Consider the following 25,160-nt stretch of genomic DNA (forward strand, 5'->3'; position numbering starts at 1 on the left):
GTCACATGGGCGACTATATATATGTGTGTGTGTGTCTGTGTGTGTGTGTGTGAGAATGTGTATGTGTGAATATGTATGTGTGTATATGTGTGTGTATGTGTGTGTGTGTGTGTATATATATATATGTGATAAATAAATGAATTACACACACACAGACACACAGACACACACACACACGAACAAAGGAAACCTCTCAACCTAATATTTATACAATTTGAGCCAGACCTATCAGTTGCTGAAAAAGAAGAACCAGAGGAGATGAAAGGAAAAGAGAATCTAGTTTTCTATTGCTGCCTTTGCTGCCTTTGATAAGTGCTCCCTCTAGTATATTTTACAGTACTTTAGATGCTGCATCTTTAATATAAAAATTCTTCCATGTATCCCTGCAGCATATGACACTGCATTTTATAATTCCACGATGGCGACTTTTTCTTGAACATGTAATATATCACAGAATGGCTAGTCAGGGTTGAATCTGGTCTCATCGTCTAAAGCATGGGTCATGGTCATGGTGACATCACGTGATGCATTGGGACCCCTCCTTTGCTAATCCAGGTGTGGGCCGCAAGTTTGACAGTCCTGGTCTAAAGAAATCCTGTTGAGATTTACCCCTTATGAGATTTACAAAATACAGGCTAGATTAGTGTTTTTCAACCACAACAACTTTAAGGTGTGTAGACTTCAACTCCCAGAATTCTCCAGCCAGCAATCTCCAGTCCACGCATGTTGCTGAGGTTCAAAAACACTAAGCTAGTTGAGATCCACCTCTGTAGCAGCACCCTTTCCCTCAAAGCTGCACATTGTCCAATGTTGCTAATATTCTGTAAATGTATATTATTCCAGCAAGTCTTGATTCCTAAGTGCCCTGAGTGGGGCATTCATCTCTACCTTTAAGTTTGGGATTTTATGCTTATATCCTTTTTTAATTTTATGTATTGCTGTATAGTTCTCCAGGATTGAGGTATAACATCATAAGCATTGCAAATAAACAAATAAATGCAACCAAACGATATATTCATTTACAAAAAGTAAGAAACCATTAGTGAACTTTTTTCCACAAGGTGAATTGTAACTCACTGTATATGCTCTTCTCTAATATCAGAAAACGGACTCAGGAAAATCCTAGAGTAGCTTTCATAAACAAGGAACCTCAGTTTCAAAGCTACATTCAATAGTACGTTCAGTGAAGAGAGAATGAAACAACGTTAGAAGCCTCCAATGCCTGACTTGACGTATGAGGAATTTTATTCAATAACTCAGTGACCACTAACTTGCCTGAAGTCCTTGTCATTGTTTACTGAAACCTAATGAATTACTAATTAAAGCATCTGCTCATTAAAGTTCACATGCATCTGTCCATGATTTTGATTTTCTGAAGTTGCACTATTCTTGATGGCAGACCTCTTAAGCAAATAAGCTCAAGCAGGTGGCCTGCAGAAGATGCCAACTGCTTCTGGATGTTCTTAGATGTTCCTTCTCCAGTAGAGAAGGAGAGGAATTTCATTTTGTCTAGTCACTACTTAAAACTGAGAACATACAGTAATTGTTGATCTGTAGATCCTTAAGTTTGGATGTTATTTGTTGTGTACACTATGGTGTACGGACTAAAGAGATGTGTAGTACTTCCAGCTCTGACCAGTCATATGCGTGCACGCGCACGCACGCACGCGCACGCACACACACACACACACACACAGACTTACTTCAGGTAGGGCAATAGATACACAGACACAGAGAGGTGTAATATTACTTTGATAAGTTTATTTTTTTATATAAAATAAATGTATTTTTATTTTCTTCCCAGTGAAAATTGCAAATACATGGCATTTCCAACAAAGAACATTATGGATAAAAAGCGGCAACTTGTAAAAAAGGAGTTTGGGAAGAGATTCTCTCTGGATAGCAGACTCATGGTGAGCATAAAAATATTTCTGTGCTTCTAGATTTGTCTGTCAGTATGCCTTTATGTGCTGATGGTCCAGCTTTTTCAAAATGTACATAGCATTAGTAAATTGAACACATATTGACATCTTAAGTCCCATTGATTTTAAGGAGTCTAATCCTAAAGTCAGCAATGCACTACCCAGGGTGCCTCTGAAGTCCTTAAATACTATTCCCCAAAGCAAATTAAAAAATAAATTAAAGTTGCTGATAGATGAGATATCAGAAGATCACTTAATCTCATGAGATCTCATGGTATGCCGGTATGCCATACTAAGATTGCTAAACCCATGCTAAGACGTTGAGATTTCACAACTTCTCAGTAAATTAGTTCATTGTTTAGTTCATTTTTCAAAAATGTTTGTTTTTATGTATTGTGCAAAGTTCCTAGATAGCATCTCTCATTTGAAAAGTTCATGACTGTGATCTATTCTACCATGTGGACAAATTTCAAGAAATGTTTGCTGACCTACATTTAAATAAATATTAATGCCCTCTCAAGCAATTCAGCTGTGAATCGTGCTAATAGTGATGCTCCAAAATCAGAATTTCAAGAGACAAAAAAACCCCACATGTTTTGTTCAATGACATTGCATCAACCTGCAATAAAGAAATAAACTGCACCTTTTTATTCATAAAGAAAGATATGGATAATCTTTGCTATTGGCTGTCTTTTGCTGGCAAACCTAGGCTGTTTTTTTCCCCTAGGAGAATGACTCTGTATATGTTAGTAATGATTTTGATAGTGGAGGAATCTAAAATCTTATTTAGTGATTGCAATGTGAATTCTTGGTCTGCTTCACACATGACATTTGAACCTGTAAAGGCATGTGCAGTGGATCTGCGAATAGCTTACTGCTTTCCACAGTATATCTGCTTAGCCACAATTGTAACAATCTGCAACATGTTTGTATCTGTGTTAGCACTGATGATGTTACCTAATTGGGTAATGAGACTTTGGAAACAGCCAAGGTGAGAGGACACACCAGGGACCCCACAGTTCGACCCTGATTTACAGATATTGTCTTTTATTAATTCTGTTTGTGTTCGGAGACACGGAAGTTAGTCTGAATGGTCTTTGGTGTTAAATTAGTACTGTAGTTTTGTTAAATGCCGAAACTCTCTCACTCATTATCTAAATGAAATATATTTAAGCTATGCCTCATCCTGCAAGCATATACATGTTTCTACATTGCCACTTAAAAGAAACATCCATTTGCACATAATCATTGTCAAACTCTGAAGCAAACAGAGAAACGTTGCTTTGAGTTGTCAACACATCCAATCTCACGGGGTTTTCCAAAAAAAAAAAAAATAGTAATATTTGGGGTGGGGGATGGGAGCAGGAGATCCCTGTGAGACTCGCCCCGGGCTTAGAGACACACTTTTAAATTAATGGGTTCCTTAACAGACTGGAGGAAAAATATATGCAAAATTCCTTTTAAGTCATGTCATGTGAGTGTTCTTTGGAAGAGCATTCAAGGTGGAGCTGGATGTTATCACAATGCTGCTGAGAATTGCAGCACGTTCTGACATTTTTATCGCTCGATGTAATGGCTGGGATATGGATAACATTGTAGAATGTATTGTCAGCAGATTAAGCTTCAGCCAAGCTTCAGTGGGATGCACCTGAATCTAAAGAAAAAGGACTGAGGCAATAAGGTAACTTCAAAATCTCCAGCAACCCCAGACAGCTTCATTTATATTTGGGGAACTGCAGCTACTTGGACTGGGAATTGGTTGCCTTCCAAAAAGCAACAGTAGAGTCTTCTCCTTTGAAAATAAACAATAAATCAGCCTCTCAGGTTAATGTTTCATATCAGAGCTGGCACGTGGAATGAATCTTCAAAGCACAAATGTGGGAAGGTCATATGATTATTTTTTTTTGCTGGTGTTGAAATCAGATGGTCCTAGACAGTATGGAAAGGAGAGGTGACAATCTAGGGCAGGGGTGTCAAACTCGATTTCATTGAGTGCTGCATAAAGGTTGTGTTTGACCTTTGGGGGTCAGGGGTAGGTTGTGTTTGACCTTTGGGAGTCACTTATGTCAGGGGGACCTGTGGCCAGAGCACTTTGCCAGCAAAAATGAGCTTGCGAGCTCATAATTTGGCTGTGATGGCCTCCTGCAACCCTCTGCCTGTGAAAACAGAGCTGGGGAGGGGCACATGTGGCCCTCCCAAACTCTGTTTTCGGTGGCAGAGGTACTGTGGGCCTGACCTTTGCTGTTTCCAGGGTGGTCCCGCAGGCCAAATCTAAGCACCCCATGGGCATTTGACACCCCTGATCTAGGGTGTTTCCTTTCTGCATCAGTAATAGTTCCAATAGGAGAGATGATGAAAGGATGAACTTTTTGCCTTTCTGCCTCAGTCCACACAATTTACCCCCACACACAAACATATTTTTCCCCAAAAAATTGATTTTGGTGCCAGAAATAAATGCTGGTCAGCACCAGCACCATAAATAGTTGCAGTCTTGGCTTAAAGGAAGATCTGTGGAATTAACAGCAAGAACATCATCGGAGAGTGGAGAGGAATTTCCCCCACTTCCTCAGGGCTTCTCCCTACTGACATATTTTAATAAGTGGATACTTGCTTTCAAAAGCAGAGAAATTCAGAGCTGGAAAGTTAAGAACACAAAAGATGACATGCTGATCTTGGGTTTATGAAGGATGATTGCTCAGTCAGCTTTCTACCTAGCTTTGGCTATGTATATGCGTATTGTAAAATTTGAGAGAAAGGTGTATAATCATATTAATATTTTAATAATAATAATAATAATAATAATAATAATAATTATTATTATTATTATTATTATTATTATTATTATTATTATTATTATTTATATGTTCAGACACTACTTGACTTGCTAAGACTTTTCTGACTTACAGCATAAAAAGAAATAAACAATAGAACAGTGAAAAAAAAATTAAAGAAAGTATACTTCATAAGTCCCAACTGATGGAGTTGTTTAATGAGAAGGATTAATAGTCCTGATGTGCTTCCCCTCTGCCTAATCATAGAGAGGATAGGTTTTCATCAATAGTCAGATCCCATGATATGAAGGGCTTTATAGGTTGTAACCAGCACTTTGCATTGTACCCAGAAGCTAACTGGGAACCAATGTATCTTCTAGAACGATGGTGTCATGTAGGCATATTTAGGCATGCCTATTACTGTACGGCCTACACTGCCACATTCAGTAGCTTCTAACTGTTCTTCAAGGTCAGGCATATAGAGACCACATTGTAATAGTCCTCTCTAAAGATAACACATGACTATCTAGATGACCTCTTGGTCCAATAACAGACCCAATGGGTTCACTAGATGCACTGATGTTACTTAGTTTGATAATGAAACAACTGCAAAAAAAACAAAAAACCCTACCAAGCTTACAGAACATGAAAGACCTGATGACACTAGATGAATATGTGTAAAGGCCTTCTTGGCCACTACTACTGTCGGCTGTGACCAGGGGGACTTTCGCCCAGGTTTGCCTGGTGCACCAGTTGCGGCCCTATCTGGATCAGGAGGCACTTCACACGGTCACTCACGCCCTTGTCACCTCAAGGCTTGACTATTGTAATGCGCTCTACATGAGGCTGCCCCTGAAAAGTGTTCGGAGACTACAACTAGTCCAGAATGCAGCCGTGTGAGCGATATTGGGTGTACCAAGGTACACCCACATCACACCTATCCTCCATGAGCTGCACTGGCTTCCTATTGGTCTCCGAGCATAATTCAAGGTGCTGGTCATTACCTTTAAAGCCCTACATGGCCTAGGACCCGGATATCTGCGAGACCGTCTTCTGCCACATATCTCCCAATAACCGATAAGATCGCACAGGGTAGGCCTTCTCCGGGTGCCGTCAGCCAGACCATGTTGGCTGGCAACCACCCAGGGGAGGGCCTTCTCTGTAGCCGCTCCAACCCTCTGGAATAAACTGCCCCCAGAGATCCGGATCCTACCCACTCTCATGGCCTTCCGAAAGGCTATTAAGACCTGGCTATTCCGGCAGGCCCCGGGCTGTTGAACTCATGATTGAGGTCCAGCCCCGATTAGACTGGGTGTATGTTGTGGCTTTTTTAATCTATGTTTCTGTGTTTTTAACTTTTCTATTTTTTAAATTTATTGTTGTAAGCCGCCCGGAGTCCTTCGGGACTGGGCAGCCTATAAATTTATTAAATCTAATCTAATCTAATCTAATCTAATCTAATCTACTGCCAATTTCTCTTGATCAGGGCCTCAAAACTCTTTTAGATGGTGCACTGATTTTCAATGGGGAAATGCTATCCCATCCAAGACTACAGGCATTGTAGAAAGTTCCCAGAGTTGAAAAGAGCCATTTGCTCTTGTCAGGATTGATTTGAGTCTATTCATCTCCACCTGTTTTCTGATAGCTTACAGATACTGGGACAAGGTATTAACAGCAAGCTTTGGGCAGTTGGGAATCAGGATATGTGACCGAATATCATCAAGAATACTGGGACCTGAACTGATAGGTGACCTCAATCAGTGGTTTCATGTAGTTTATAAATGGAAGGGGTAAGATAAGTGGTGAAATGGAGTTCAGAGAACCGGCAAATGCCACCTCTGGCTGGTCCCAGAGTGGGGTAGGAATGGAGATTTTGCAGTATCCTTCCCCACCAAGCCATGCCCACAAAACTGGTAGTAAAAAAATTGAATTTCACCACTGGGTAAGACCATCAAGCTCTGCACACCTTAGGCACTGTACAAAAGAAAGGTTGCAGGCTCAGCCTCTTTCCCTCTGTGAACACCAACTGGAACCAACCACAGAACCATTGTTACATGAATTCTTCCACTCTCAATCACCAAAATCATTGGTCAGAAAAATACTATGATCAAAAGCTGCCAAGGGACCAAGAGGAACCAAGATAGATTCACAACCCCATCTTAATTCCACTAAAGGCCTTTGAGAAGACAAATCAGTGCTATCTTCATATTGTGCCCTGGTGTGAAACCTGACTGAAAGGTCTAGATAATTCATTTCCTCCAGAATTCTCTGCAGTTCAATCACATTCTCAACCATCTTCTCTAAAAAGAGGATTTTTGGAGACTGGACAAATTATTTTCTATTATTCTCCCCACCACCACCACCTCTCTTTCACCACGTCCTGCCATACAAACAATTTATGCTACTCCTGCAGACACACATTTTTCCACACCCCATCCATACTCTATCCCTTTCTCTCATTTTTGTTTAAATACAATTTACCTTCATTGTGTATTTAACACAATTGTGTCTAGATTAAATACAGTATTTGAAAACAAACTTTTCTAGCTGAGAACAGATGGCAGCTGACTCTTCTGCTTGTGTTATCTATGTTGTGTTACTTCAGTGAATTGCAGTATTCCAGGGTAAAAGAAACCCGGCAGATTTTTATATCCCTAGTGGAATTCAGTAAGTGGGGAAAAAATGTCTCCAGCATGCCATTGTAGGCATATTCAACTGCCTTTTTCTGCTCTCAACCTGAACAGTGCATATTTTCTCCTTGAATAGAACATATTAATGTAAAACAATCCTGAATCCACCCATTATTTTTTTTTCTAGTGCTTATTAGCCTTGAGATCCAGTGTGTGGTTGGACCATTGTAATCTCTGTCATGATCCTCAGGGATTTCAGTCAAGTATAATGGAAGTTGTGGTCAACTTATTTTTGGAACCATTCTCACATCTCTTCTGCATTGACAAAGGATTTCTGTTCAATGTGTCTGATACGAGGCATTCATTGAAATTAGCAGGAGGGTAACAAAGTGCATTTCTAGTTCTAAAGTTGTAGTAAAAAGCATGACTTCATAAAGTCTGGCTCCACATATTATTTTAGAAAAGGGCCCTCGCTCCCAATCAGAATGGGTTTTAAAAATAGCCTCCATATGTGTATGCAAACCTTTTCATCTTCTGCTTTTACATTCGCATGAAAAGTACGGCAGCACTGTGAATTAGGACTTGGATGCAAACTGAGTTTGTTAGATAATTAGCTTAGATACTGCCTTTTCTATTACCTTGAATAAAGTGCCTTCACTTCAGAAGTTCTAAGCAGCCGATAATCATCAAGACCTGTTTTAATTGTTTGCATTTTAATAGCTTAGAATGCCATTTCATACGAACATTTCAGTTTAAAATGCTCAAGGTTGTTTAAATGACAATCGCTGTTTCATATTTGAAGGGTGTAAGGAATGGATGGATGCTGTTCAAACTACCATCTGAAAAGATTTTAAGCTTTTTCAGATATGAAAAGCCCCTTTGCCACCCCGTACAAAGCAGAAAAAAAGTATTAGATAATATCACAACTGATGTGAGGAAATGCAACTTTTCACACATTCTAAGGTTATGAAAATAATGAAAGGCTCACCAGTAACAGAGCCCTTTGAATGACCTAAAACTGTGGCATTGTCTCCAGGATATCTTTTTGATCAGAAGAAGTCAATTCTTCAAGCTGTGCTTTTTTACCAGAATAATTCCCAGGCTGGTTTGAGAAACTGCTTTAGATTGACACTTACAACTGTGATATCATTTAATTGCGCAGCCTTCTTCAGAATGTTTCATCTTTACAAGTAGCTGACCAACTGACTTTATAAAATAGATTTTTTAATAGGAAGCTTTCAATTTTCAAAAGCTAAGAGCAGTGAATTGTTTCTTGGGAGGTTGGTGGCCCTGGCTTTCACCTTTCCAGATCTGAGTCACATGCCAACTGTGACTTGCAATCAGATTTAATATAAGCAAAGAACCTGTGAAATGTCTTATTCACAGCAAAAAGCTGGAGAAGGACATCTTGATACCAGAACCTTAAATTTTTAAATTCCACCTATGCCACATTTCTTTTTCAGTCCTTGTTAAATTAGCTCTTTGGGACCAGAGGTTCACAAGTCATCACACATCATTAGAAGGTATGTTGAAAAATTTATCCGGTTCTGTTTGGCGTCAATCAGGGCAAGAGTTCTGGAAGCTTGCTATCAGAACACAGTTTGAAATTGGTGCTTCCAGGATCAGATCACCTCGAATTTTCAATTTGATACCTCGTTCTTCAAGCCTTTCAAACAGCTGCATTGATTTGGTTCACTTCAGGCTACTTGGGCATGACACTGATGCCTGAATCACTTTCACAGCAATATCATGTTTCTGTGTATTACTGTCCTTTGACACTCAGTTCCTTAGTTACCTTGCTCTCATGAACTAGAGGTGTTTGGGAAAGTCCTACAAAGATACCAAATGAGGCTAGCAATTTCCTGCTAGAAATGCCAGGTCTTCCTTGCTTATTCTCTTGCCCTCATCAGCATCCAGTGCTTTCCCAGCTCTTCTTCATCCTCAAATGATTAGTCCACATCACAACATTTTTCATACAAACAGTAGAAGATTTAATATGATTTGAGTTTTGTGGACTAGACCTCTCTTAATGAACTGCATTGCCCAGTAGGCAATTTTCATAGTTTCTGTGAACTTCTTTGACAAAAAAGGTTGATTCCTGCCAGGTGAAGAGTATGCTATCTGTGCTCGGCTGGAAGTCCAAAGAAGTAGGGGGAGATAGTTCTCTCCAGTTGACAAAACAAGAACAGTATTAAATTTACTACAGTTCTGTGCCTGGTATGGTTAGATGCCACAGAATGACTACACACACACAGGTGTAAGAGATGACCAGGCCGAGCCTGATGGAAGGATCAAATGTGTCAACAGTCAGTCCTGCAACCCAACAATAGATCTAAGTCCAGCTCACTTTGAATGTCTGTCTTATCTCCTGCTAATTTTCCTTGACAGTCAGTAGTTCAGATTCTTTACAGTTCAGATTAAGTTTACAGAGCTTAATATTACAATAAATCTTTATACTGATTTGAACTGCCTGAATCTCCTGATCTCCACAGTGTTTGACAATGTGTTACAATAAGCTAGAATCTGGGCACAGAGTAAAATATAGATAGCCCTCGACTTATGACCACTATTGGGCCTAAAATTTCCATTGCTAAGCAAGACAAGTAAGTGTATTTTGCCCCATTTTACGGCCTTTCTTGCCACAATTGTAAAGTGAATCATTGCAGTTGTTAAGTTAGTAACATGGTTATTAAATGAATTTGGCTTTCCCATTGATTTGCTTGTCAGAAAGTCACAAAAGGTGATCACATGACCCTGGGACATTGCAACCATCATAAATACATGTCAGTTGCCAAGCATCCAAATTTTATAGTGCTACCATGGAGATGCTGCAAAGATTGTTAGTGTGAAAACTAGTCATGAGTCACTTTTTTCAGTGCCATTGTAACTTTGAACAGTCACTAAATGAATGGTTGCAAGTCAAGGACTGTCTGTATTTATTTAAAAAAAAACATTGCCATTGTCTATGTGTGTGAGAGAGATTCAACATGTAACTCTTTAGTTGGAGGCTGAAACTTTCTGATTTCAATTACTCTCATCTCTCGTCGCATTGCCTTAGGTTGTCCAAGCTAATACAGATTGCACTAGCCACATCTGGAGAACCACATGCTGCCCATTCTTGATATATGGCTTTAGAAATTACCTAAATATCTTTTTCCAATTTATTTTTAAGTGTATATCTCTGTTGGCTTTTAAAACTTGAATAATCCATCATTTGTGTGATTCTGAAGGAATCTAATGTAGCATGGAAAGGCAGTGGTAATAATATTAAATAATAATAATAATAAAATAATATAATATTAATATATAATATTAAATAATATTAAAATTCTGGTCCTTATAGAAATCCATATATTCCAATAAAAAGGGTTTAGGGGTCAAAATGTAATATCCAGTGTTGATTCCAGGGGTAAAGAAAATGTACTGTGTAAGACAGATCTTTTTCTCTCAAAAGAGAGGGTGAAAATCTGGATGTGTTTTATACACTGAATACAGCACTTTTTGCCTCCCAAAACCCTGCCCCCTTTGCAAAAATGGCCATGCATAGCCTTGAGGAGGCTTCCAGGGTGCTCTTGGGGGCTGGTGAGGCAAAAATGAGTGAAAAATGGGCCATTTTTGCTCGGTTTTGGGGGGCCCAGCCCCAGGAACACTCTACAAGCCTCCTAAAGGTTATGCATGCCCTTTTTTGACAAAAAACAGGCCTGTTTTTGCAGAGTGCACAAACTTTTTTTAAATTTGCCTCTTCAAAATCTTGGTGTGTCTTATACTCCAGTGAGTCTTATACTCCAAAAAATACAGTACTTCCTGCTACTTCTTGCCTGCTTGAGATATATAGGTGAGCATGAAGAGATAGCAAAGAGTGGGGACAATAGCAGCAGCCTGGCTTTTTATAGCTGCCCTTTTACTTTGTATAGGACTAAGCTGTACCCAAAATAGACAAAGCCCTGTTCGAGACCCGAGAATTTATCTTTAGAGGTTCTAAGAATAAGAGCTCCTGCAGAAGAAAGGCTCATGGGGTAAAATGTATGGTCTTGGGGTAATGAGAGACCTTTAAATAAGTAGTTTTGTGTGCAGTTAGTTTTATGACCCCTTCTTACTGCTGGTGATTTCACAAGTCAAGGTAATGATGAAAACAATTAAGCCTTGTTCCCAAGCTTGTAAAATAATCCATTTTAAAGAGGGGAAAGAATGTACCCTTTCTCCTTAATTGGCATTGTAGCATGGAATTTGAAGAGAAGGATGGTTCTCCCAGCAGGCAAATCAAGCTCATTAGATCTCCTGTGTATTGGGAAGAAAGAAAAGGGAAACCTGTGTATGCAAAATAGAAATGCTTAACCTTTTGCATGAATTGCCTTGTTGATGTTACCATTCCTACAAATCAGCCTTTGGGCCTTGGACTTGAAGCATCTATTTGTCATTCCATAAAATCTATAAAACCTTAAGAACACCCTTGGAATAAAATTTGATTTATGATCTCAGAGTGTGTTTGTAAGTTTGTAAGCCACTCAAATGCAATAGGCCATGATTGCTGTTAGGGTGAAAAATTCTAACACCCCCCTGAAACATTTCCCTTCTTGCCACATGGGTAATACTCACTAACATAAACAGGAGCTTTCTGTAATATATGCAGTGGCTACGTTTTGTGTTTTAGTTTCACCAAACGTGAATAATTCCAAACAGAAATGGAATTGGCATATTTACTTTGAGAGAGACTAATTCTAAAACTATTTACCCTGAAGGAAAATGTACACATTCAATGTTTTTGAGAACCTCTGAACAAGAGTACCTACTACTCAGGAGTGAAACTCAGCAGGTTCTGACAGATACTGGAGGACCGGTAGCGGAAATTTTGAGTACCTGCAAATACCATCTCTGGCTGGCCACAGAGTGGGGTGGGAATGGAGATTTTGTAATATCCTTCCTCCAGGAGTGGGAAGGGAATGGGTATTTTGCAGTATCCTCCCCCTGCCACACCCACCAAGCCACTCCCACAGAACCGGTAGTAAAAAAAATGAATTTCACCACTGCTACTACTTTTTTTTTAATGTCTACTTTATATATGCTAGACTTTCTACCAAATTTGCTTTATGGAAATAGCAAAGAAAGACGTATTTCCATAAATGTTGTCCTCTCTGTAATAAGTAATTAGCTGCCCAGAGTTGCTTTGAATAGTGAGATGGGCAGCATATACATTTAATAAATAAATAAAATAATGAAGCTAACAAATGCTGTGCTTTCCTTTAGATCGCATACGTTTATCTGTGGGGCCTCCAGGTTATTATTTCAGTCTACTATATAATCAGGCATTTTGGTTCTCTGTGTAGAAATAATTACAATTAGCACAGGTAACTTCATTTGTATTGAAAATAATGGGAGGGGAAGAATGGCTCTGATTTTGTGGTATCTCATTTAATTTAGTTTTTAATATTTTCCTTCTCATTCTTCCAGATTTGCACACTCATAAGCAGGCTGTGTTCGACTACAAGATTCTGTGTTGCTGGAGTATGATCAAACTTGCATTGAATTTGTACTCATAATTTTTATTAATACACAGGGCAACAACAAATACTATAAAGCAAAACTCCAGAGAAACAATCTTCTTTAAAGCATAATGGTTGACCATCCAGTATCAGATGTATGAGAAATGATGTGTTGTCTCATCCATTTTGATTGTATGCCTGTCTATTTAGGAATTAAACAAAAGTAACTGAAATTGGAAGACAATAACACAGTATAGCTATGTAAAGTGATTAAATGTATGACCTCTTCTCTTATTCTGTCTTGCCCTGATTCTGAAAACACAGAAAGAGCAGTAATATTGAGTGTGTGTTTGTAAATAACATTGACTTAAAGTCAAGATTTTTTATATTGAAATACTTTGTTGTCTTCAAGAATTGAACTTTTAATCTAATAAATTTTCTGACTTTGCCGATATAGACGGGAAGGAAGGAAGGAAATAGGTTCTATTCTCAAGACAAGAAAATGCACTTCACTGCAAGAGTTTCATGCTTCTTTCTTGTAAGCTGAGCTCCTGTTTGAATGTCTTAGGCTACAAAACAAGTACTTAAATGTGGCGAGCTGATTAGACCACGATATAAGACTGCTTTTCAATGGTGTCTATATCATTCTCCAAACTGTCTCTCTACTTCCACCTTTATCTCCACACCATTCAAAGAATTGATTTGGATTAAGAACTTGCACAACTGAAGGAAGCCAAAGGAAGTTAATAAAAGGAGCTTCCTCAACCAGCACGTTGTGTAACACTTTAACCAAGTTCACCCTAACAGAGTTGAAGACATGTCACCTATAGTTTAGAAAGTAGTAAAGAGTCATTTAGTCATGTCACCGGTGGTTTAGAAAGTAGCAAAGAGCCTGCCAATAATCTGTCTACAAGGCAGTCACCCTGTCCTATTTCTTCAGATTCTATGATGGTAAGTAAATTGTTGCCATGCTCCATAAGAGGTGAAGCTCAAGGTGTCAGATGGAGGACCTGTGGCTGTAGTTGTTGGTGTTGCTTCTCCAAGGAGGAGAACAAAGTCTCTAACTTAAATTTCCTCTACTGTTGTCCCAAAAGGAATATAACATCAAGGATATTAATTGTAGACTAGGACTTCTGCATTGTCATGAACCTGTTTCACAACTATGATGTAACTTAAATATTCAGTTTGGGTTGAGGAGAAAAATAATGGCAGGCTGTTACAAGTTTATAACAACAGCCACAACAGTCCCTTTCCCCTTACTAAATCTTTCTGACAAGCACCCCTCACAAGCCAAATACTGTTACTACTCATTATCCTATGCCGGTTTGAACTATTGAATTGTCTTTGCTTGAGTTCTCTTACTCATAAATCTCTGTATTGCTGTTAGGTCTTTCTGTCGGGACCCAAAGGAACAAAGAGCCTTGTGTGAAGTGGGATTTTTAAGTTCTTCCATATTCAGCACAATTTTTTTTAATGAAAAGTCTTTCTCTAAATATTTAGCATTAGTCATGCAGACAGACGGCGACTGAACTTTAGATAAGAAAGTCATATTGGAGATGCAAAGGAAGATTTTTTTTTTTTTTTTAAAAAGACAAACTCTATAAATGAATAAAAACAACCAAATTTCAAGTGAAGGATGACTTGATCAGAAAGGGAAATGTCTTGGGAACATTTTGCATACCCTTACATGGTTCAGCGCTCATGTCTGAAAAAGGAATGGTTTTATTGCACCAAAGATAGGCAAAAGAACAATTAGTCTAAATGCATTGTTCCCACATGGATTTCTTCAGGTTTGGAACACGCCATATTGAAGATTTTATTCATAATTCTCTTTTTAAGATTACTCCTTTCGATATACTTTTGTCATAATTCACCAGATATTGTGTGTAAAATGAATGACTTTTTCTTTTTGAAAGAATTGGCTGCAGTTGATGTTAATAGCTTTAATATTTCCCTTTCCTTTGCTTTTCTCAAGAATGTACGTTGGTTCATATACTTGAAATATTTTAGTGTAATCAAATTTACAATGCTGGTTTCATATTTGAAAGATCTCATGTATTTTGCATATCAAAGCAACAAAAATTCTTCAGTGTGATGTACACTGGGAAACAGTTTTGAGAATATCAGGAATACTCAAGACATTAAACTGTAACAACAGCACCCAAAATATCATTATGCACTAATATGATCTTAAAGCTAGTAGGGACTTTAAAAATAAATTGGAGAAGGGGAAGAGAGTATGTTTTCAAAGACGCTCCTCATATGTCTTCATACAGTTCAGGAGGGAAGCAGTTTCTGATAGATCAGATCTAATCTGCAGCTTCATTTAGAAAATGATGATCATGTTCACCCTCTTGAAGATGAATTCCTTCAAATTCCTCAGTTTTTCATAGTTTCCTCCAAGAGTCCATATATGCTGAAAATTCTAGGCACAATTTAATGACCTCATCTCTGAGGCTGAGGCACAGTTGGATGTGGTTTTGCTCAAATAGTCGGCATTGATTTCAAATTTGGCAAACAAAACTAAGCAAATGACAAAGTCTGTTTAGACACAGCCAAGCCAAAGAGGTAGCTCCAGTGGTGGGGTCCTACCGGTTCAGAGTGGTTTTGCTGGAACTGGCAGTGACCCAGGCCTGCCACACCCTGAACCAGTTCTCCTGGAAGCACTGTAGGTGCTGCCATCTTGTTTTTTGCTTCTACACATGCACAGAGCAATTTTAGTTGTACCACGTATGCGTGCGCAATGTGTAGCGGTTGCCGGAACCCACCCCTGGGTAACTCCCTGGATTGTTGCTGATAATGTTGGGCAGGAGAGTCATGCAAGCTGGCAGAAACCCTGAAAGATATTCTGAAAAATTGTTTTCAATATATACAGAGCTTACAGCGAGCTACTACACCTCATTAATGAAACAAATCCAATTAATGAGACCAACACATTAATGCAGGTGATTATAGGGAATAACTCTATTGGGGCTTCAGGACAATGAAGATATCTAGGACTGATTCTCAAGGCAAAGCTTTCGGCAAATATAAAATAGAGAAAATGTTTCCATGATTTTCAAATTCAAATTCTACTTCCAACCCATTCATACTACTGGGCATATGTAAGAGACCAGTGAGAAGGGTCTATTTGATCCACTATCTATCTGGACAATCATTTGTCTAAAATGATATAGGTTCCCTTGCTATAGCAGGGGTCTGGATGAGAAGACTTCCAAGGTCCTTTCCAGTTCTATTCTATTCTAACTCAATCACCAGATGGAGCCAGAGAGAATAGGGGATTGAACTGGGTCTTGAAAAATCTACCAAAAGCATGTGGACATACTCTGCACTGAACATTTTGAAATATCCTGCAACAGTGATTCTTACAGGATATATAGCTTTTACTTTTTTAAACAGACTTTTCATGGACTATTGTGGCCTGAGTTAGAAGCAGCCCATGTGAACTGTTTTTATTTCAACCAGAGAGATTTTCAATCAGTGTATTTCATCTGCAGTTGAGAATCTCAGTAGACATTTTTCTTTTAGATTTTTATTATTTTTTTATAAATAGGTCAAGTCAGAGAACATACCAAATACTCCTTTCTTGTCCTATTTTCCCTACCACAACAACCCTGTGAGATGAGTTGGCCTCAGTGTCAGGTGCGAAAGACCTGCTCCACATGTGAAGGTTCAATTAAACTGATTTATTGCTAAAAGCCTAAAGACAGGAATTCTCTCAACTAACAGTCAGCAGCTGCTAAGACTTAGATAAGGGTCAATGGCATTTATTGGGGGGGGGATTTGGACTTAATCCTAATATTTAGATATTTATTTATTTTATTTATTTATTTGTCATCATGTACAAGGTAACAGATATTAGTATAGACATGGACATTTTCACATGAGATTGGTACAAAAAGATGGATATAAATAAGTGTAACATGGCCATGAACACATAAAATGAGTACATATCACTGGGGACAGTAGGACAGGGATGGTAGGCATGCTGGTGCATTTATGAACACCCCTATGTAGGGATTATAGATTCATTCCCCTTTTCACTCCACTGCCATCTCTTCTCCTACATTGAAAAAGTGGTTAGCCCAGAGCCACCTAGCCGGATTTTATGTCTAATATGAGACTAGAACTCACAGTCTCCTGACGTCTACCTGGGTGCTTTAATCACTAGACCAAACTGCTTATTTGTGGATAATTAAAACAATCATGGTTCCTTAAGAAATATGATTGATACATGTGTTTTATGGGCTCTGAAGCTATTCAGATAATCTCCTTCCTCATTTTACCGTTCGCTTTTGTAAGGGAGACGTTGAATAGAGGCTGTGTGATTTACTTTCAGCTTACATGCATGGGCAAAGATGCCTGGCACGTCTCAGGCATTATTATTTTATCTTAGATCAACCTTCAGGTAGTTGGAGAACCTGATGAGAACCACGTCTTTTCCATTGTGAGCCTAGCAGTATTTACGAACAACAGCTGGAGCAGAGGGCTTAAACATTATTTCCAATAGACCAATTGCCTTGAGCTTGTCTTCTCTCACTGGCATTGTGGAAATGACATGTGAGAAACAGGAGAAGGAAAGGGGGGGAGAGGGAGTGTATTCCACTACTTTAAATAGAAATATACTCAATATAGAAGCTATGACCTAATGGATGGATACCAGTGGGGGTATACCCAAATTTAAAAACTAATTTGAAACTGAGACTTATCTGAGAAAGTATAAATAACACCTAGTTAGACAGTCCTATTTCTCTAAAAAAAGGGGGGATGAAGCAGCATGATCTGTTTCATTAATTTCAGCTGGACCACTTGCAAATGACAATTTCAATTTCAGGTTTTTCTTTGCTTGCCGCATTGTGTTTTTTGTCTGTCTGCATTAGAGTTGTCAGCTTATACTAAATTGGGCAGCGTGCTGTAGATTCCTCCTGTGCCATCATTATAGCACCCAAAGGTCAACTTTCTATCCATAGTCAAACACATCCTGTGTATTCAGTCAATTCTTGCTATTTGCACTAGTTAAGTTCTGTAATACTTCTGTGAACACTGAATTAAAGTCTAAAATTTCAGCTGAAAATGTGTGCATCGGGCAACTTTATTACTATTATTTTTTTGCTGCTCTACATCTCAGTGAATGACCACAAAATAGTCACAAGTAATTAATTTGTGGTTATAATCAAAATTGGCAAGCCGCTGAATGAGCAAATATGGAATCTGTAATTATGGAATCCATGAATAACAAGAATGAACTGTACATATTTTAGGGTATATCTTTAAAGCCAAACCAAAACTGTATTTTCTTCCAAGCGGAAGAATCCAGTAAAAAGCTAATATTTTCCTTAATGAATTTACATTCTATTCCTCCTCAGCATCTCATTTAGCAGTGTCTGAATTTTCTGAGGCTCCATCACCTGCTCCCAGGCCAGGGGTGAAATGCTACTGGTTCGGACCAGTTTGGCCAAATCGGTAGTAAAAAATGCTACCGGTTCGGGCAAACCGGTATTTCTGATGATCAGCTGGGTGACAATCAGATGTGATGCATGATTTAAATTAACTAGAATCGTCTGATTTCCTGCTTTTTAGCTAATCTAAATCATGTGGCACAGCAGATCCCCCCCCCCACTGTCTACTTACCTTTGCAGACTTGGAAGGCTTTAAAATGTTCCTTTTTTAGTGCTGTGCGGGCATGCCTCAGGCGCACATGCGCGCAAAGCACGTGCTCAGTGGCAGACTCACTAAACCGGTAGCAGACGTCAGAGAATTACACCACTGCCCCAGGCCACCCTTCCTTCATCCCTGCAGTTTCTTCCTTTGCAGATTTTAGACAATTGATTTCCTACAGAGGAACAAGATGAAACTTACTGGCCTCAAACTGCTCAGCAATATCATCTCTTCCATGAGGCACAACTGATCAGCTAGTGTCAGAATGTAATTTTAGTCAATTCTGAACCAAAGCAGATGCAAGGGTTCTGATTTTCTAATTGTGATTTTATGATGATGAGTAGGTAGACAGCATAACTGACTTTCAGTTAGAAAATACTGTAGAGGACAATATATATGGTTTCTCACACTTGATTTCTAAGAAAACTGGAAGTATACCCACATCTGCTGTCCCTGTGTTGGCTTGACTCTGAACCAGCTTCAGAAAATCCCACCTGAGATATTTTGGTGAGAACCTCTATGGCACGGGTGTCAAACTTGCCATGTGACATTGCTGTGATGTGATGTTTCATGACACTTTTCCCATTCACGGAGCTGGAGTGGGTGTGGCCTGCGCATGATGCATCTGGCCCGTGACACCCCTGCCTATGGTTCTCAGGCTGAATAGCAAGGTATTATATCCTCCTGTTGAACAGTTTCCTGCTGCAAGACAGTCCCATCTTTCTGTATTAGAAAAAAGGGTGACTAATCATTTCTCTTCACACCTATTTGGACCAACATACTATTAAATGTGCAGTGTGGTTGCATTTATATTTGTATGTACTTGTGTGTATATGTATGTACAGGGACACACACACACACAAACACAAACACACACACACACACACACACTTAATTAATATATACAAAGTTAAAGCCTTAAAATGCATGTGCAGGCAGGCATCCCAAGTTATTTTTTAATCCTTTCACGTTGCCTTGTGTTTTTTTTAAATTTCTTTTAGAACTATTCATTCAAGTAAATAATACAGCTAGAAATATATGGTATGGCCTGTGAAAAGAACCTGATAATTCACTTCTTTTCACAATATGAAATTGCTTTCATTATGCCATTTTCTTATGTTTTCCGAAGGGAGATGCTACACTCTAACTTTTAAATCTCTAGATTACAGAAATATCTGTATTATTTGGATGTGAACAGATATATTTCAAAAGAAAGATAAAACAGGCATTTGTGAAAAATGTGTACGTATATTAGAAATTGTTTGTTCTGTTTATTCAAAACTTCCTTCAGAAATCTTTTTTTTTTAAAAATCTACTTAAGGGAAACTGAACTTCCTCAACATTTTTTTTTTGAGTCTGTGGGTATGATATATGTATCTAAAAGAACAATTTATTTAGATGAACTTAATAAGGAATTTAATATAATCATGAGGACATGCAAAATAATGGGTGAGGGTAGAATGTTTGCATGAGCTTTAAAAAGTCTTGTTTACCTTTTTAACCTTTTTTGTAATGGAAAATCACGGTGAACAACTTGAGGCTAGGATGATATATGAATTTTTTTGTTATAACCCCAGAAATTGATCTCAATGACCCTGGAATGGGTGATGAGCTGATAAGCTATTTTGAGGCAGTGGGGGGAGGGAGAAGAAACATATTGTAATATAAATCTTAAAGTAACTTAATATTATTTTTTTAAAAGACAAAAGGAACCCTGACAAATTGATTTATGGGGGAACACCTGAAATAAGTTCATGAGATAAGCTCACTCCAGGAATTTGCCATTTTCCCTTCCTCATTCATTTTTGCAGGACATCGTGTTCCTAAAGCGATTGCATGAGCTAATGAATCAGTCTTGAATTCTTCAAGGTCAGTTGCACTCCTGTGCACCACATCATGATATAATACTGAAGAATCAAATTGACTTCTTGAAAATAGATCCATCATTGGCCCCACCAGCTCAATTACAGATGAAGGGCTTCTGTTAACAGCTGTTGTATAATGTCCAGAAGCTATCAGGTAATCACTGGGGGGAGAGCATTCCGCAGTCAAAATGATATTTATTTCTTTGTTTATTAGATTTATATCCTGCTTTTTTCTCTAGGACCTTATGTGGCATCTGTCTTCATTTTAGTTCCCAAACAGTAATCAAGAAAGATTAAACCCCAAATCAGGTCTTTTTCAGTGAGAGAAAACTTCTGTTGAAAGATAACTAATGTTGCAAGCATAAGGGATACTCAGATTCTAGTTTATCCTAAGGCACCTCAGCTCACAGGGTGATTTTGCTCCATTCACTCTCTCTCAGCCCATAAAAATGCTGGATGGAAAAAAATAGGAGGAAGTGAGCTATAAACTGCCTGTGGTTCCTGAATGAAGGGTGAAATATCAGTCTAACATGAATAAATAAGTTTTCCTCATCGAGGAAGGAGGGCAGGGACAGAAAGAGAAGGAAGGAGGTGGGGGGAGGAGGAAGACAGAGGTAGGGGAGAGGCAAGGGAAGAAAGAAAGGGAAAGGAGAGGAGGAAGGAAGAAAGTAGAGAAGGGAGGGAGGGTGAGAAGAAAAGAAAAAATAGTAATAATAATACAAAATAGGTTTATGGGATGGTAAGCAAAGCAACCCAGAATGTATATTTTAACCCTTTATATGGAAAAAAACAAATATGTAAAAATGATAAAGATAAATAAGAACAATAACTATGTGAATGTATACCTGTAAATATATATAATAGAATAAAAATAAAAAAAGTTTTTCAAAAAAAGTTTTCCTCCCTCATCGATAGTTCAAGAAAGGGGGGGGGGATACTCTGTTGCTAAGCAAGACATTTGTTAAGTGAGTTTTGTCCCATTTTTACGACCTTTCTTGCCACATTTGTGAAGTGAATGGCTGCAGATGTTAAGTTAGCAATAGCGCCATGGTTTAAGTGAATCTGGCTTCTCCATTGATTTTACTTGTCAGAAGGTCCCAAAAGGTGATCACATGACACCGAGACACTGCAACTGTCATAAATTTAAGCCAGTTGCCAAGAGTCTGAATTTTCATCACTTGATCATAGAGACACTGCAACGGTCATAAATGTGAAAAATGGTCATGAGTCACTTTTTTCCAGTGCTACTGTAACTCTGAATGGTCACTGAACGAACTGTTGTAAGTTGAGGACTACCTATATATGTAAGTGTCTAATCAGTGCGAATGAATATACAATATGTTGCTCTGCATCTGTACGTATGTATTGGATATCACCTGATCTTGCCTATAATTTTGCTCTTTGTTTTGTATGCATGTGTGGAAGTACAGGGCAGGTTGCATATGCTCCATTCTGAGTAATGCTAGAGTCAGAACAAAACAGCTGGTAATATTTGGAGCTGCTACACAATTCCTGATCCCATAAGGATGCACTGGGGGACTTTTTTTTAATGGCAGATTTTTTTCCCCCTGGTCACATTGAGCCTGTTACAAAGCAACATATAGGGAGTCCTCGAGGTACAATCACAACTGAGCCCAAAATTTCCATTGCTAAGCAAGACAGTGATTTTAAGTGAATTTTGCAACATTTTACAACTATTCTTGCTGCAGTTTCAAAGTGAATCATTGTATTTGTGAAGTTACTAACATAGTTGTTAAGTTTCCGCATTGACTTTGCTGATCAGAAGTTTGCAAAAAGTGGATCACATACCACTGCAACTGTCATAAATACAAGTCAGTTGCCTAGCATCTGAATTTTGATCATGTTACCACTTGCAATGATCACAAGTGTGAAAAACAATCATCTCTCACTCAGTGCCATTGTAACTTTGGTCACTAAATGAATGGTTGTAAGTCGAAGACTAACTGTATTTCTTTTTGTGGATTCTCTCCCTACACCAAATTGGTCCCATTCTGTTCCATTTTCAGTGAGGAATCCTGCTGGAAAACAGGCAGACCCCGAGACACTTTATATATTTTTTCTCACATTCTTCTGGGTTGGAAGGAATAGAAAGAAAGAAGATCTAGAAAATTACCTGCAGAAAATCTCTTGTCTGATTTTGGGTTGGGTGTTATTGATGCCACCCAGGTGCTTTTTTTTTAAACATTATTTGTTGCTACTTGCCTAATATTCCACTCCCTGTGTACGGGGTGGGGATGCAATACAGTCTTCAAGCAAAACTCATCCACCTTATGAAGCCAAAACAAGCGTGGGAAATTGAATTCATGTAGCTGAAATAGAATTAAAATCATGAGCAGTCAAACATTATTAGGACCATAGTGACTAACATACATGGAGTTTGGAGAGGGATTTTGGAGAGGGAGGAGTCACAGCTTGTAGGAAGATGATGATGATGCAATATGTCATATATTTGAAAAGAGCCAGTATTTTCTCTTTGTCAGTTAGTTTCTTGATTATTGGTGGGAATCATTGTTTTCTGAATTTCTTTAGACATATATTAGCATGTTGGCATGTTTCATCTCTAGAAGAAGATAATTAAATGTTGGCAACACAATCAGAAGGCGTTCTAGATAGAAGGGTGGCGTTCAGATGCCAGCTAAGGATTGACCACCCATGCATAAGATAATATATTTTGAGTTCATAGATGCCTTTTCTTGAATAATAAAGCACTGAACCTGCCTACTGTTAATCTTCCAAGGGTGTACATGTGCTGTATATATGAGCAATAGCACTTAGATTTATATACTGCTTCATAATGCTTTACAGCCCTCTCTAAGTGGTTTACAGAGTCAGCATATTGCCCCAACAATCTGGGTCCTCGTGGTACTGACCTTGGATGAATGGAAGGTTGAGTCAACCTTGAGCCTCTTCAGGATCGAACTCCTGGCTGTGAGCAGAATCAGCCCACAATACTGCATTCTAACCACTGTGCCACGAGGACTACTATATATAATTGCCTCCCCCTCCTAAAGAGTTAGAGTTGTTAAGACAAAGTGGAAACAGATGGAAAAGAGTGCAAGATATTCACTAAAAAGGTATGTGATCATTTTTACTGCTTTTATTGGTGTCAGGTGGGACTTAAATATTTACAGCCATCTCAGTCTCTCTTTTTATACATTGCACATTTGCCCTAACTACTACATCTTGGAAAATAGAATTATGATTAATCTTTTTCCTTAGCTGTGGGAACGAAGGTAGTTAATCTCCTATTATGAGAGTTTGAATAGGCTGAATATAACCACTATTTTTTGCTAGGGGCAAGCAAGACGATGTCTAAGAGTCATTTTGAAACACAATTCCCCATTGTGTTGAATTTCCTGTATTTCTGTTACTTTGTTCTCTGATTTTCAGATAAACACTGGAATTAAGATTCCTATTGTATCTAAAGATCCAAGACAAAGCTAGAATTTATTAATTCATCCAAAACTCAGTGCTTGCATTATGGAGTTCTAACTTATCAGGCCTTGTTTCTGATGTGGAAAAAGTACAGAACTAATATAGTTTTAAATAGCATTACAGTGCCATTTCCTCATTTTTAACATGGGAGTTGCAGAAACATATGGTTAGCAGAAATCTGGCTGGTTGCATAAATGGAGAACACTTAATCCAAGTGAGATAACATGCATGAGCATATACTGTAGATATGCCATTTAACATTAGATAATACATATTTGGTTCCAAATATTTGAAAAGTGAAAGGTCACTTGGAAAAAGTACTAGAGTGTATAATATAATCTCTTAGCAGCTCCATATAATGCATTTCCTGGGATCTCAAGTGAAGCTCAGATGGTGAAGTGCCAAAAGATAATTTAGAAGGATACATCTTATAGACAGTGGCACATTTAGTACTGTAGCTTTGGGGAATGGATATTTTATTTGCTTTTGCAGGTCAACATATGGTTTGTTAGAATTTATACCTATTAGATGTATGATTACACAAAACCTAGCTCCTCTTGCCCCACCCATGGTTTTATGATGAAAATTGTAAAAATCAAATTCGTCTAGAATGGAAAATAGAGCAATGTTACTATTTCCCAAAGGATCATTTATGCGTTTGGATGTAGTTCCCAGGTTTAATTCCATTCTTAATGATTTGAGAAAAACTGTATGACTTTGAAAGAATGGTGAGCACTTTAAATTCCTTTGCAGATGAGAGAATTTTATGGGGCCTTCATTTTCATCCTTACTATTTTTAATGTAATGATTCAACTTTCACAATCTGGATAAACCAGTTCCTACGCAGAGTTTATAAAAGGACTGTGTCCTTTTGTAATTTGTTTTTCCCATTAATACTCAAGTATGTTTGATACCGGAGCAGCTTACTGGTAACAATATTGAGGTAGGCCAAAGAAAGCCTAAATTCAGTGTCTATGTCCACTACAATGTTCACTTTGGATCAGCTTAACCTACCACCAATCTCAAAAAGTTGTTTGTTAGGAAGAAAATGGAGAGGAACTATAATGTAGGCTGCCTTGAGGTCCACAAAAGGAAGGCTATAAATCAATAATCAGGTCAATCAATAAATGTTTGTACTGTAATCTGAGCTATACAGAAACCATTGCTGCAAATAACAAAGCATTCTGTAGGTAAGACTGACAGAAATATTGTGCACAAACAATTTATCTGGAAGGAAAGAGCACTCCAGACCCATTTTGAAACACAAAATGCTACACTTTCTTGGGTAATATTCTCATCCCCCCACCCCCGATATTACTATTCTCGGATCCTGTTCCAAACATCCATTGTATGTTATTTGATGGGTAATCACTGCAAA

At 38.3% G+C, this 25,160-nt stretch overlaps 1 protein-coding gene across 4 annotated transcripts in view; it reads left to right on the top strand.

Annotated features, from left to right (window-relative positions):
• NCKAP5 (NCK associated protein 5) overlaps positions 1–25,160 on the top strand; it is a 615,409-nt gene that overhangs the window by 18,873 nt on the left and 571,376 nt on the right. For 3 of the 4 annotated variants that reach the window (XM_014075805.2, XM_014075806.2, XM_087711255.1), the window contains exon 2: positions 1,805–1,913. In XM_014075805.2, coding sequence (XP_013931280.2) covers positions 1,821–1,913 — 93 coding nt within the window. In that variant the 5' untranslated portion in view covers positions 1,805–1,820. Of the gene's footprint in view, positions 1–1,804; positions 1,914–20,272; positions 20,481–25,160 lie in introns of all 4 variants that reach the window. The other variant, XM_087711234.1, reaches the window with a different exon arrangement.

The sequence above is a fragment of the Thamnophis sirtalis genome, unplaced genomic scaffold (genome assembly GCF_051295495.1).
Source record: "Thamnophis sirtalis isolate CommonGarterSnake01/CBP01778 unplaced genomic scaffold, rThaSir2_p1.2 scaffold_1, whole genome shotgun sequence".
In the NCBI taxonomy this organism is placed as follows: domain Eukaryota; kingdom Metazoa; phylum Chordata; class Lepidosauria; order Squamata; family Natricidae; genus Thamnophis; species Thamnophis sirtalis.